The sequence below is a fragment of the Orcinus orca genome, chromosome 3, assembly GCF_937001465.1.
Source record: "Orcinus orca chromosome 3, mOrcOrc1.1, whole genome shotgun sequence".
NCBI lineage: Eukaryota > Metazoa > Chordata > Mammalia > Artiodactyla > Delphinidae > Orcinus > Orcinus orca.
The window spans coordinates 164,948,756-164,963,912 of record NC_064561.1 but is presented as its reverse complement, the minus strand read 5'-3'; the positions used below and the strand labels follow the sequence as shown (position 1 = coordinate 164,963,912).

The 15,157-nt window shown below is 36.1% G+C and overlaps 1 protein-coding gene across 1 annotated transcript in view; it reads right to left on the bottom strand.

The window, feature by feature from the left end:
• The window catches only part of LOC101286389 (cadherin-10), a 190,136-nt gene that overhangs the window by 25,021 nt on the left and 149,958 nt on the right, over positions 1-15,157 (bottom strand). Inside the window, exon 6 of the mRNA XM_004276371.3 lies at positions 678-865. Coding sequence (XP_004276419.1) covers positions 678-865 — 188 coding nt within the window. The remainder of the gene's footprint in view (positions 1-677; positions 866-15,157) is intronic.

Below are 15,157 nucleotides of genomic sequence, written 5' to 3'. Positions count from 1 at the left end.
TGTAGCAGAAGGGAAAATGTGAACAATGAAATTATTTTCCAATCCATGCTGTCTCTTTTTATTAGCAACTCTAATTATTGCTTCATACATCTGGATAGATGGCATGTTACTTTTTATGCCTCCAACTGTGATGATATATTACTATTATTAGTTATTAACTATTTTTTTAAGGAAACGATGTTAATAAGGGGCTTTTATTAACGTGGCTCAGAAATACAATCACATGTATATTAACTTGCCTTTTAAATTTTGTAAAATGTCAGGTTTCATGTTTTAATTAACAAAAACATTTGGTCAAAACATTCAAGGATATCTTTGGCTTTATGTCTCTCATACTTATGCTTTTTTTTTTTTTTTTTGCGGTACTCGGGCCTCTCACTGTTGTGGCCTCTCCTGTTGCGGAGCACAGGCTCCGGACGCGCAGGCTCAGTGGCCATGGCTCCCGGGCCCAGCCGCTCCGCGGCATGTGGGATCTTCCCAGACCGGGGCACGAACCCGTGTCCGCTGCATCGGCAGGCGGACTCTCAACCACTGCGCCACCAGGGAAGTCCTACTTATGCATTTACATTGGAACATGGTAGGGATATTTCTTAATGGACAGAGCATGAGTGGATAATACATATCGAAATCCCTACTTCCTAAACAGTCAGATGATTATTTCTATTGATGTTCTGCACCTTTTTCACAGTGATGATGCCTTCCTGTGTGTCCTTCTCAGTTCTGATGTCAAACATATCAATCCCATCACCATCAATAATTCGGTATTCTACTTCAGCATTTTTCCCAGTATCAGCATCAGTTGCTTTTACACTTCCAATGGATGTGCCAACTGGGGAGGATTCAAGAACTCGAAGATGGATGGTGTCTGTAAAGATTACAGAAAAGAAGAGAGAGAGAAAGAGATTTCTCCATAGAGTATTCTAAGGTAAAATGTGTATGAGAGAATATTATAAATCTTAAACTCTACATTAGATGTTGACTAATAAGTTGAATACACACAACATGGATAATATAAAGTCTAGGAACAGAAAAAGTGGAAATCTGGGGGATTTGGTCTGTGCCTATTATAAATATTGAGACCCAATCTCTAATTGTATCAAGAGTTCTGTTTTTAAAAATGAGCATGTTGTCTGTTTTTGCATTTGCACAAGTAACTAGATATCAGCTTTGAGTGCACATATGTACCTGTGTGTGTTTATACAGTCACAACAAATCACAGAATATACTGTGAATATTTATATATTGCAGTGAACATATTTGAAAATTGTTTTTCTTTTGTTGTTTTTAGTTATTTACTACTCAGTTTATTTCAGCTGCAGGGCAGAACATTACAAAATTCCATGAAATCAGCCATAGTGGGGAAGAATCCCACTTCTATTTGTGACAGGAGACACAAAGGATACTCTGTGGGAGAAATACAAAGATGCCCTTCACAGTGTCAGTGTAAAAACACTAAATTCTGACCAATTCCCTTACATTTCAGAGCAAAACAAGAATTTATCTAAGCCCCTGGTACACCTACTCGTGCTTCAGCATGAACAACCTCTCCTGCTAATGAGATTTATATTTTAGTACCTGATCATAAACTACATGCTACTGACAGATTAATCGACCTGAGGGACACTTCTGGTTAGAGCACCTTCTTGCTCATAAACCTTAAGTAATTCTCCTTAATATACATAATAAAGTCCAGACCTCTTAGCTAGTCATGCTCTTGCCTGACTATATCTTTCCTAATGTGTCTTTCTGTTAGCCACTTCCAGGAAAGATCTGCACCAAACTGGACTTTTCAAAGCCTTCTTGTCAAAAATTAATTTCCTATATCTCTATAGTTCACATACTATTTCCCTCACATAAAATTCTTCCCCCCTTCACGAACCTCAAATAACCATAACACAATTTATCAAATCTGAGAAAATGGGTCTATTATGTGCTGAGTGTTTAGGGGGCTATGGCCCTCAAAATTCCTATGTTGAACTCCTAACCCCCATTCACTACCTCAAAGTATGACTGTACTAGAAGATAACGTCTTTAGAGAGGTAATTAAGGTTAAATGAGAACATTAGGGTGAGCCCTAATCTAACATGACTAGTGTCCTAATTTGGACACAGACAGGCACAGAGGAAAGCCCATGTGAAGACAGGGAGAAGATGGCCATCTACACGCCAATGAGAGGCCTCAGAAGAAACCACCTTGATCTTGGGCTTCCAGCTTCCAGAACTGTGAGAAAAGAAATGTCTATTGTTTAAACCATACAGTATGTGGTACTTTGTTATGGCAACCCTAACAAACTAATACAGGCATCTATATCTGCTCAGTTTGAAAAGTCCTTTTCTAGGAAACATCATTAAGACTCAGTTTCTACCACATTCTGGTTAGTCACTTAATGCGTACTTTTTAATTCTTTTTGTACATTTTTTCTCTCCATTAATCTCTGGTAACACATTGTTGAATGTAGCTCTCAATTCATTCCTTAGCTACTGTCTTGTTGGCTCTCTTTGCCTTTGCTCTTTCTTCTGCTAGAAACAGCCGTTCCTAGATATTCAGATGGCTCATTCACTTTCTTCCTGCAGGTGATTGCTCAACTCTGACCCCTCAGAAGCTTTCACCAATAACCTTACTGAAAACAACTTTATTGAGAAGACCACTCCCAATAACTCTTCATATCCCTTGTCACTGTTAGATTATATTATTTACTTGTTTATTTGTGTGTACCGTGAGGATGTTGTATTGACACATGACAGGGAAGACTTTGTATTTTTTCACCTTTATATTCCCATTGTATTTCTTTGAATGTAGCAGCCTCTACATACTTATTCTTTTTTTTTTTTTTTTTTTTTTGCGGTACGCTGGCCTCCCCCTGCCGTGGCCTCTCCCGCCGTGGAGCACAGGCTCCGGACGCGCAGGCCTAGCGGCCACGGCCCACAGACCCAGCCGCTCCGCGGCATGTGGGATCCCCCTAGACCGGGTCACGAACCCGCGTCCCCTGCATCGGCAGGCGGACCCCCAACCACTGCGCCACCAGGGAAGCCCCATACTTATTCTCTTTTTTTTTTTTTTTTTTTTTTTTTTGCGGTACGCGGGCCTCTCACTGCTGTGGCCTCTCCTGTTGCGGAGCACAGGCTCCGGACGTGCAGGCTCCGGACGTACAGGCTCAGCGGCCATGGCTCACTGGCCCAGCCATTCCGCGGCATGTGGGATCTTCCCAGACCGGGGCACGAACCCTTTTCCCCGGGCATCGGCAGGTGGACTCGCAACCACTGCACCACCAGGGAAGCCCCATACTTATTCTTATATTGGATAACTGAGAAGCTTCCTAACTCGTCTACCAGGTGCTATTCTTGGCCAAATCCACTCAAGTCTCAGCTACTCTCAGTACACACTGCATCCATATTATCCCTTCGAAAACAATAATTTAATCAATAATTATTCAGAACTTCAAAACCATTTGATAGCTCTCTTTGTACTTAAAATAAAACATACAGAGGCTGGCCCTCCACAGATTGGCTCCTTTTTATTGTCATTCCCTCCCTTAATTAATAGTCTCCATAACACTCCTTTAGGTTTAGGTCTCCTTTAGGTTTTCAAAATACGCTTTTCTTCTTCAATTTAATACACTTTTCTCCCTCATGAAAGATTTTCTACACAATGCGTTGCCTGGCAACCTCTAGCTCTTTCTTCTGATATACATTTATTTTCACTATGCTTCTACCTCAGAACATCATCAACTCTAGCCTACTTACTTCAACAACTTTCTTTTAGATATTAAATGTTAGAGAAGTAGCATCTCAATGAATTGATTTATTACACTGGAGCCGAAGTAGCCTTTCTAAAAGACAGAAATGATTTAACTTTTCTACTGAAAGCACTTTTTATTGATGTTAGGATAAATTCTTAATTTCTTCATTTGGTTTATAATGTCTTATAAAATCCGGGTTTAAAAAAAAAAATCTTTACTACCATGCTTATCTATTCTCAAACCTAGAGTATATGTGGAATACAGCCAAAAATAAGTTTTTTCAATAAATGATCAGTCAACCAGACTAGAAACATTATAAATACATGGAATACTTAACAAAATAAATGCAAATAATATGGATATTTCAACTGACATTTATATATATAAAACCTGTATGCACCATCTAGAGAATATAGATTCTTTTCAAGCAGGCATGAAACATTGAATCCAATTTGATCAAGTATTAAGTTATTAGACAAATTTGAATACATTTTAATAAATCAGTATCTACTAAATTCTCTGACCAGGATGCAATTAAGATAGAGGTTAAAACAAAAAAGATAATCCCCCAAATACTCACATTCTTGAAAATTTAGAAGAATTAAGAAAAACTTCTACGCAACTGATGGTTCAAATAAAATACAAATTGGGAGACAAAAAAAATTGAAAAAGAAATTAAAAGGAACTCAAATATGTGGTGAAGAGAAAATGATTCTACTTAAAGAAAGTAACTTACAGCTTTATGTGCAAAGTCTTCTGGAGAAAAGAAAAATGAGGACTGTTTTCCAACTCATTATGTGAGATCAGTACTGTATGCCCTTGATACCAAAACCAGACAAGAAAAGTCCAGTGGTTATATAGTGTGGGTTAAAACTCAAGCTGTACCATACCTGACTGTATAATATTTAGCAAGTTCATTTTAAATTTTTAATTCATAATCTCCTATATAGTATAAAGTTTAGTATGTGAGAAACACTATTCTAATCACTTTACTATTAACAAAATCCAGACTTTGTTTTAATTTCACCAGCTATTCCATTAAAGTCTTTTCAGAGATCCTACTTTGTATTTAGTTGTCATGCCTATTTATTTTCCTCCAATCTGTGAGAGTTCTTCAGTATTTCCGTGCTTCCTATGACCTTGACACCTTTAAAGAATACTGGTCAGTTATTTTATAAATAATCTTTAAAATTAGGTCTGTCTCATATTTTCTCATGATTAGATTGAGGTCATGCATTTCTTTTTTTTTGTCAAGGATATCATAAGAGTGATCTGTTTTCAGTGTAGCATTGGATGCAAATATGTCTTATGACTGTTGATATTAACCTTGATCTCTTGGTTAAGAAGGTGTTTCTGCCAGTCTTTTTCATTTGTTAAGTAAATATTTTTTCTTTATAATTAGTATATATTTTGGAAAATATACTTCAAGATTATGCAAATATCCTATTTTTCCTCAAAAGTCTGCTCATTAATTTTATAATCAATCAATGATCTTCCTTGCAATAATTAATGGTGCAATTATTTTAATGCACCATTAATGGTGATCTTCTATTTTCTTTCTAATGGTGCTTCTAATGGTGATCTTCTATTTTCTTCATTATTTCCACATATATTAATTGGAATTCTTCTGTAAGGAAAAGCTGCCCTTTCTCCCTTACTTATTTATATATATCAGTAAGGACATTTATTTTATTCTATGTGTTATAATCTAATAATATGGCTATTTATTATTTTGTGCAAGTTCTTACAGGCTTGGTCATTGGGTGATCTTCTAGGTTGGCTCTGGTGTCTTTTCAACATGCCTCCATTATTTATTTACTTTTTTGGGGGGGAAGTACTTCCTTAATTCCCAGCATCACAAAATGTTGTGGGTTCATCTTATATTTTCCCTGCCTAAGCCCTGAAATCAACCATGTCTCCAAGTTGAGCCCTGACTTCTTTTAGTGAAGAAAGAACCATGATTTTTTTTAATATAGTGTAGTATTCAAAATTTTAGTAAATGGAGCAACTCTTCTTTCATAACATGCAAATATGTCAAAAAAGGCAAAAGGAAGCTATTTGTATTTGAAATGTAAGTCTAATTATGTTTTTGATATAAAAATTTAAATAACAGTAAGTTATTGCCTGTTAACATATATATTAATTGATCTTTGTTTTAGAAATAAAATATCTGTAAACTTCAAAGGAATTTAGAGTGTTATGATTTAAAATATTAGTATTTAAGGCTTTTCAGCATAAGAGAAAACCCTGTAGTACAATAGAATAAAAATATTTAAATAGAAACACTGTAATATTAGAACTGAATACACAAATCTTTATTTATAAATTCATACTTGTAAAGTAGTTGCACATTTTTGTTTTAATCACAGTCACTGAAAAAGGCCTAGAATTCCATTCCACTAGAAAAAAACAAAACCCTAATGGCCAAACACTGGTCCCTAATACAGTGTTTTTCTATAATATAAACAAATTCTTCTTGGAGATTTACTGTCTGAGGAATAGAAAGGAAAGTGAAATTAGAATTCCTTGAGATAGAAGTTAAATGAGGTATCAGACATTATTGGGATCATAGAAAAGTACAAAGAACCCAATCAACTTGCTTCTACTGTACAGCATTTTGAAAATTTGATCCTTGATAAGAAAATAATTATTTAGTTGATTAAAACACATAAAATCAGATTAGGTTTCTGGAAATGTAACTTAATTCAGTTGAAATTTTTAGCTGAAAAACAATACTATCTCTGTGGATCACAGAGATAGAGATACACATTTGAAGGTGTTAAAAAAGTATAAGCTCCAAATTGAATGGAAAATGAGAACCTAGAGAAGTAAGTAGAAAACTGAAGCTCGCTTTTGGTCTGAAGATATTTGCCATTTTCAAAAATTGATCCTTATTTTTATGGCCTCTTGAAGCAAGAAGAATACATATCAAACTCCAAGCTATCTGCAGGGTAGTTACACAACAGCAAATAGTCTCCACAATAAGTGTTTTGCATTCAGTGGAAGGGTGATCTAGACACAAGCCACCCTTTATGACATTTTGCATTCATTGTGTGGGTTTGGATGACCCGGAAGAACTCTATTTTTACAGATATAAGCAACTTTAGCCACTAGGGGAGAAAGATGACACTGTGGCCTCCACAACACAAGGGGTGAAGGCTCACAAGGCAGGCTACAATTATTTGGCCAAAAAGTTCGTTCATGTTTTTCCCTAAGATCTTACAGAAAAACCCAAATGAAATTTTTGGCCGATCCAATACTTCATGGAGAATCTATGTGGACAAGAAAACCACTGAGATTATGATACTGGGAGGACCCTTCCTCACTACCTCTCCTCATACCTTTCTCCCTCAAGTGCCTTTTCCAAAAGTGAGAGACATTAATAGCCCTGGAAAGATGTATTACATAGCTCAATGAAAATACAGTTGTAAATACTTGGCTCATAAAGACACAAAGGAAGAAAAATGATGGAGTCAGGTGCCATAAGATATAGAACAACATGCCAAATGCCTGTTGGAGTATACACACACGTATACATACATACAGATGTATGCATATAAGCTAGTAGAAAATTTAGTCAAGGATGTAAATGGAAAAGAGTTTACAGTAGAATAAACAAGAAAGACAAATAAACATAGAGAAATATACTGGATCTTAATCAAGCAATGCAAATTAAATTAAGGACATGATGTGATATCATTTTACACCTACTAAACTAACAAAAATAAAGTCTGACAAAACCAACTGTAAAAAATATGTGGTCTAAGAGGAACTATTATGCAGAGCTGATTGGTGTTAAATTTGACACAATGATTTTGGGAAATTTTCATTTCCTGGGTTACTATGACAAAGTACAAAAATCTAGGTGGCTTTAAACAGTAGAAATTTATTGTCTTACAGTTTTGAAGGCTAGAAGTCTGAAATCTATGTATCTGGCAGGGCCATTCTCTCCTTGACAGCTCTAGAGAAGATCCTTCTTTCCCTTTTATAGGTTCTAGTGTTTGCCAGCAATCCTTGGTATTCCTTGACTTGTAGATGCATCATTCCAGTTATATGACCATCTTTTCCCCTGTATGTTCACATTGTACTCCCTTAGTGTGTGTCTCTCTGTGTATCCAAATTGCCCCCTTTTTTAAGGATATCAGTTATAGTGGAAAAGGGTCCCAACCCTCATGATCTCCTTTTAACTTGATCACCTCTAAAGACCCTATTTCCACATAAGGTCACATTCTGAAATACTGTGGATTAGGACTTAAAAGCATATTTTGGGGGGACTCAATTCAACCCATAACAGGATTATATGTTGTTAAATATTAGCATAAATAAAATCCAGCAATGTGCATGAGGAAAGTAGCTGCAGAAATGCCATTGTTTGTAAAGTTATGTAAAGTTAAACACGGAATTATTGTTTGTAAAGTTAAAAAAAAAAAAAAAAGAGGAAGGGAACCAAATGTCAAACAGCATGAGAATAGGTAAATAAATTGTTACATTATCACACATCCCAACATAATCCAAAATTGAAAACCATGAGCTATAGTTACAGCAGAAAAAATGTGGATGAATCTTAGTTGCATCATATTAAGTGGAAAAAGACAAATTTCAGAAAATTATATGTGGTGTGATACTATTTTTATAAACCATAAACAAGAACTCAACAATATTTTGTTTAGAAAAACATAAATACTGTGTATATATATTTATATATGTGAATAATCTCTCGTGAACATGTACATACATGAGCACAAAATTCAAGGATCATGCATGTGAATGCAAAATATTTTTAAAGTCCTTGTAATGCGTTAAAGTGGTACAACTTATATTCTCTTGTTGTTATTACATACTGCATGAAAACGTAAAACAAACAAGCAAACCGATATACATCATAAATAATTGTCAAATTAAGCATTACTTAAAAGTGTTGCTAGTGTTCCTGGTACTTGATGGAAGTAAACATCTTCTATTTAAAATTCAACTTCAGGAAGAACCCTCTAAAATGGCAGTGTGGGAAGATGCTGAGTTAGCATCTCCCCACAAGTAGGGCACCTGCCACCTGCTGGTGGGGGACCCTGAAGCCCAAAGAGACAGGAGGAAACACCAAGTGAACTGGTAAGATGTGGGGGACTGAGGGGGGAGGAGAAGTGGAGGTCAGACAGGACCGATGCCCCTGAGACCAGAGACATCAGGAGAGGCAGGTGGGAGGGGCCCTCTGGGAGGAGTGGGAGAGGAGCAGAGGGCATTTACCCTGCCCACTCAAGCCCAGGAAGCCTGTTGGGCTCCCAGGTAAGGTCCCCTGTCCTCTGAGACCAGGGGTGGGGGGCACACCTGGGCCCCTTCTGTTCCTTGAGCTTAAGCTTCACCTCCCACAGCCCCCAGGGCCTTTCCTAGCTTGTGGGTCCTAAGCATAGGCCCTGCCCACTGCCCAAACCTCGCCCTTGCTTAGGCCCCACCCTCCACAGCCAAGGCCTCCCCCTCACTTATTTTTTTCTTTTCCCTCCTCCTATTTTTTACTATTGTGTTACTGTTGTACCCTCCAGTTGTTTCATCTATATTTTTATTTTCATATTCTTTCTAACATATCTGTTAGTTTCCTAGTCTAATTTTATTTTTTACTTTGTTATTGTTCTCTTTTTTTTTTTTTATTGCCACCCCACATTGCTTGCGGGATTTTGGTTCATGAGCCAGGGGTCAGGCCAAAGCTCCTGCAGTGGGAGCTCTGAGTCTGAAACACTGGACTAACAGAGAACCTCAGACCACAGGGAATATTCATCGAAGTGAGGTCTCACAGTGGTCCTCATCTCAGCACCATGACCCAGCTCTACCCAACAGCCAACAAACTCCAGTGTTGGAAGCCTCAGACCAAACAACCAGTAAGACAAGAACACATCCCACTCGTAAAAAAAGAAAAAAAATCACATGGCAAAAAAGTATGTCACAGATGAAGAAGCAAGGTAAAACCTACAAGACTAAATAAATGAAGAGGAAATAGGCAATCTACTTGAAAAAGAATTCAGAGTAATGATAGTAAAGATGATCTGGAATCTCGGAAATAGAATGGAGGCATGGATTGAGAAAATACAACAAATGTCTAACAAAGATCAAGAAGAAATAAACAAGAAACAGAGATGAACAACACAATAACTGAAATGAAAAATACACTAGAAGGAATCAATAAAAGAATAACTGAGGCAGAAGAACGAATAAGTGAGCTGGAAGACAAAATGATGGAAATAACTGCCAAGGAGCAGAATAAAGAAAAAAGAATGAAAAGAATTGAAGATAATCTCAGAGACCTCTGGGACAACACTAAACGCACCAACATTTGAATTATAGGGGTGCCAGAAGAAGAAGAGAAAAAGAAAGAGTCTGAGAAAATATTTGAAGAGATTATAGTTGAAAACTTCCCTAATAGGGGAAAGGAAATAGTCACCCAAGTCCAGTAAGCACAAGGAGTCCCAAACAGGATAAACCCTAGGAAAAACACACCAAGACACATATTAATCAAACTAACATAAATTAATTACAAAAGAAAATATTAAAAGCAGCAGGGAAAAACAAAAATAACATACAAAGGAATCCCCATAAGGTTATCAGCTGATTTTTCAGCAGAAAGTCTGCAGGCCAGAAGGGAGTGGCAGGATAAAGTGATGAAAGAGAAAAACCTACAACCAAGATTACTCTACCCAGCAAGGATATCATTCAGTTTCGACAGAGAAATCAAAAGCTTTTCAGACAAACAAAAGCTAAGAGAATTCAGCACCACCAAACCGGCTTTACAACAAATGCTAAAGAAACTTCTCTAGGCGGGAAACACAAGACAAGAAAAAGACCCACAAAACAAACCCAAGGCAATTAAGAAAATGGTAATAGGAACATACATATCAATAATAACCATGAATGTAAATGGATTAAATGCCCCAACCAAAAGACACAGACTGGCTGAATGGACACAAAAAGAAGACCCATATATATGCTGTCTACAAGAGACCCACTTCAGACCTAGGGATCCATACAGACTGAAAGTGAATTCAAGGAAAAACATATTCCAGGCAAATGGAAATTGAAAGAACACTGGAGTAGCAATACTCATGTCAGAAAAAATAGACTTTAAAATAAGACTGTTACAAGAGATAAGGAGGGACACTACATAATGATCAAAGGATCAATTCAAGAAGAAGATATAACAATTATAAATGTTTATGCACCCAACATAGGAGCACCTCAATACATAGAGCAAGTGCTAACAACCATGAAAGGAGAAATCGACAATAACGCAATAATAGTAGAGGACTTTAACACCCCACTTACACCAATGGACAGATCATCCAAACAGAAAATAAATAAGGAAACACAAGCTTTAAATGATACAATAGAACAGATAGATTTAATTGATATTTATAGAACATTCCACCCAAAAGTGGCAGAATACACTTTCTTCTCAAGTGCACATGGAACATTCTCCAGGATAGATCACATCTTGGGTCACAGTCAAGCCTTGGAAAATTTAAGAAAATTGAAATCATATCAAGCATCTTTTCTGACCACAATGCTATGAGATTGGAAATCAATTACAGGAAAAAAACTAGAAAAACCCACAAATACATGGAAGCTAAACAGTGTGCTACTAAATAACCAAGAGATCACTGAAGAAATCAAAGAAGAAATAAAAAAATACATAGGAACAATTGACAACAAAAACACAACAATGCAAAACTTATGGGAATCAGGAAAAGCAGTTCTAAGAGGGTAGTTTGTAGCAATTCAATCTCACATCAAGAAACAAGAAAAATCTCAAATAAACAATCTAACCATAACTTAAAACAACTAGAGAAACAGGAACAAAGAACCCAAAGTCAGCAGAAGGAAAGAAATCATAAAGGTCAGAGCAGAAATAAATGAAATAGAAATGAAGAAAAAACAACAGCAAAGATCAATAAAATTAAAAGCTGGTTTTTGAGAAGATAAACAAAATTGATAAACCCTTACCCAGACTCATCAAGAAAAAAGGGAGAGAATGCAAATCAATAAAATTATAAGTGAAAAAAGAGAAATCACAACTGACACTGCAGAAATACAAAGGATTATAAGAGACTACTACAAAAAACTATATGCCAATAAAATGGACAATCATGAAGAAATTCTTGGAAAGGTACAATTTTCCAAGACTGAACCAGGAAGAATTAGAAAATATAAACAGACCTATTACAAGTAATGAAATTGAAACTGTGATTAAAATCTTCCAACAAACAAAATTCCAGGACCAGATGACTTAACAGGAGAATTCTATCAAATATTTAGAGAAGATCTAACACCAATCCTTCTCAAACTCTTCCAAAAAATTGCAGAGGGAGAAGCACTCCCAAATTCATTCTACGAAGCCACCACCACCCTGATCCCCAAACCAGAAAAAGAATCACAAAAAAGAAAATTTAGACCAATATCACTGATGAAGATAGATGCAAAAATCCTCAACAAAATACTAGCAAACAGAATCCAATAGTACATTAAAAGGATCATACACCATGATCAAGTGGGATTTATCCCAGGGATGCAAGGATTCTTCAATATATGCAAATCAATCAATGTGATACACCACATTAACAAATTAAGGGAAAAAAACATATGATCAACTCAATAGATGCAGAAAAAGCTTTTGACAAAAATTGAACACCAATTTATGATAAAAACTCTCCAGAAAATGGGCCTAGAGGGAACCTGCCTCAATAGAATAAAGGCCATATATTTCAAACCCACAGCAAGCATCATACTCAAGGGTGAAAAACTGAAAGCATTTCTACTAAGATCAGGAAGAAGACAAGGATGTCCACTCTTGCCACTCTTATTCAACATAGTTTTAGAAGTCCTAGCCACAGCAATCAGAGAAGAAAAATAAATAAAAGGCATACGGATTGGAAAAGAAGAAGTAAAACTGCCACTGTTTGCAGATGACATGATACTATACATAGGAAGTTCTAAAGATGCCACCAGAAACTACTCGAACTGATCAATGAATTTGGTAAGGTTGCAGGATACAAAATTAATGCACAGAAATCTCTGGCATTCCTATACACCAACAATGAAAAATCAGAAAGAGAAATTAAGGAAACACTCTTATTTACTATTGCAACAAAAAGAATAAAATACCTAGGAATAAACCTACCTAAGGATGTGAAAGACTTGTACTCAGAAAACTATAAAACACTGATGAAAGAAATCAAAGATGACATAGCAGATGGAGAAATATACCATGTTATTGGATTGGAAGAATCAATATTGCAAAAATGACTATGCTACCCAAAGCAATCTAAAGATTTAGTGCAATCCCTATCAAACTACCAATGGCTTTCTTCACAGAATTAGAACAAAAAATTTTACAATTTGTATGGAAACACTAAAGACCACGAATAGCCAAAGCAATATTGAGAAAGAAAAATGGAGGTGGAGGAATCAGGCTGCCTGACTTCAAACTATACCCCAAAGCTACAGTATTCAAGACAGTATGGTACTGGCACAAAAACAGAAATATAGATCAATGGTACAGGATAGAATGCCCAGAGATAAACCTATGCACACATGGTCACCTAATTTATGACAAAGGAGGCAAGAACATACAATGGAGAAAAGACAGCCTTTTCAATAAGTGGTGCTGGGAAAACTGGACAGCTACATGTGAAAGAATTAAATTAGAACACTCCCTAACACCATACACAAAAATAAACTCCAAATAGATTAAAGACCTAAATGTAAGACCAGACACTGTAGAACTCTTAGAGGAAAACATAACAAAAACACTCTTTGACATAAACCACAGCAAGATCTTTTTTGACCCACCTCCTAGAGTAAGGAAAATAAAAACAAAAATAAACAAATGGGACTTAATTAAACTTAAAATCTTTTGCACAGCAAAGGAAATCATAAACAAGACAAAAAAACAACACTCAGAATGGGAGAAAATATTTACAAATGAAATAACAGACAAAGGATTAATCTCCAAAATATACAAACAGCTCACGGAGCTCAATATCAAAAAAACAAACAACCCATTTAAAAAATGGGTGGAAGGCCTAAACAGACATTTCACCAAAGAAGACGTACAGATGGCCAAAAGGCACATGTAAAGATGCTCAACGTCACTAATTTTTAGAGAAATGCAAATCAAATCTACAATGAGGTATCACCTTGTGTCAGTCTGAATGGCCATTATTGAAATATCGAGAAAGAATAAATGCTGGAAAGTGTGTGGTGAAAAGGGAACCCTCCTGCACTGTTGGTGGGAATGTAAATTGATACAACCACTATGGAAAATAGTATGGATGTTCCTTAAAAAACTAAAAATAAAACTACCATATGACAAAGCAATCCCACTACTGGGCATATACTCTGAGAAAACCATAATTCAAAAAGAGACATGTACCACAGTGTTCACTGCAGCTCTTTTTACAAGAGCCAAGGACATGGAAGCAAACTAAATGTCCATCAACAGATGAATGGATAAAGAAGATGTGGCATATATATAATAGAATATTACTCAGCCATAAAAAGATACAAAATGGAGTTATTTGTAGTGAGGTGGATGGACCTAGAGCCTATCATACAGAGCGAAGTTAGTCAGAAAGAGAAAAATAAATACTGTATACTAACGCATATATATGGAATCTAAAAAACAAAAGTACTGATGAACCTAGTTGCAGGGCGGGAATAAAAATGTAGACGTAGAGAATGGACTTGTGGACACGGTGTGGGAGGGGGAACCTGGGGCAAGGTGAGAGTAGCATCGACATGTATACTCTATTGAATGTAAACTAGTTAGCTATGGGAAGCAGCAGCAGAGCACAGGGAGATCAGCTCGGTGCTTTGCAATGACCCTGTAGGTGGGGTCATTGAGCCTGTAGGTGTGGGATAGGGTGGGTGGGAGGGAGGCTCAAGAGGGAGGGGAGATGGGGATATGTGTATGCATGTGGCTGATTCGCTTTGTTGTGCAACAGAAACTAACACAGTATTGTGAAGCAATTATATTCCAATAAAGATTTATTTAAAAATATAAAGTAAAATTCAACTTCAGGTCTCACAAATTTCAATGATTATTAATTAAATATATATATATATATACATAATAACAACAAAAGGAAATATAAGTGAGTGTCAGCAGGAAAACAAAACACTGAAAAGCAACAATAAAATAAAATTCAAAAGCACAAAACAAAACAAATTAAGCACTTTAGCTGAATCATAACAAAACAACTAATGTGGAGTCATCACATGAAGAATATTTTAAAAATATATTCATTATGTTTTAAGGAGTAAAAGTTATAATATTTTTACTAGACAATGAAAAGTGGCTGGCTATGATGATATGAAGCCAAATACAAAACATAGATATTAACAATATAATAGTTGAAGTCAAAACAGTTAAAAAAAAAA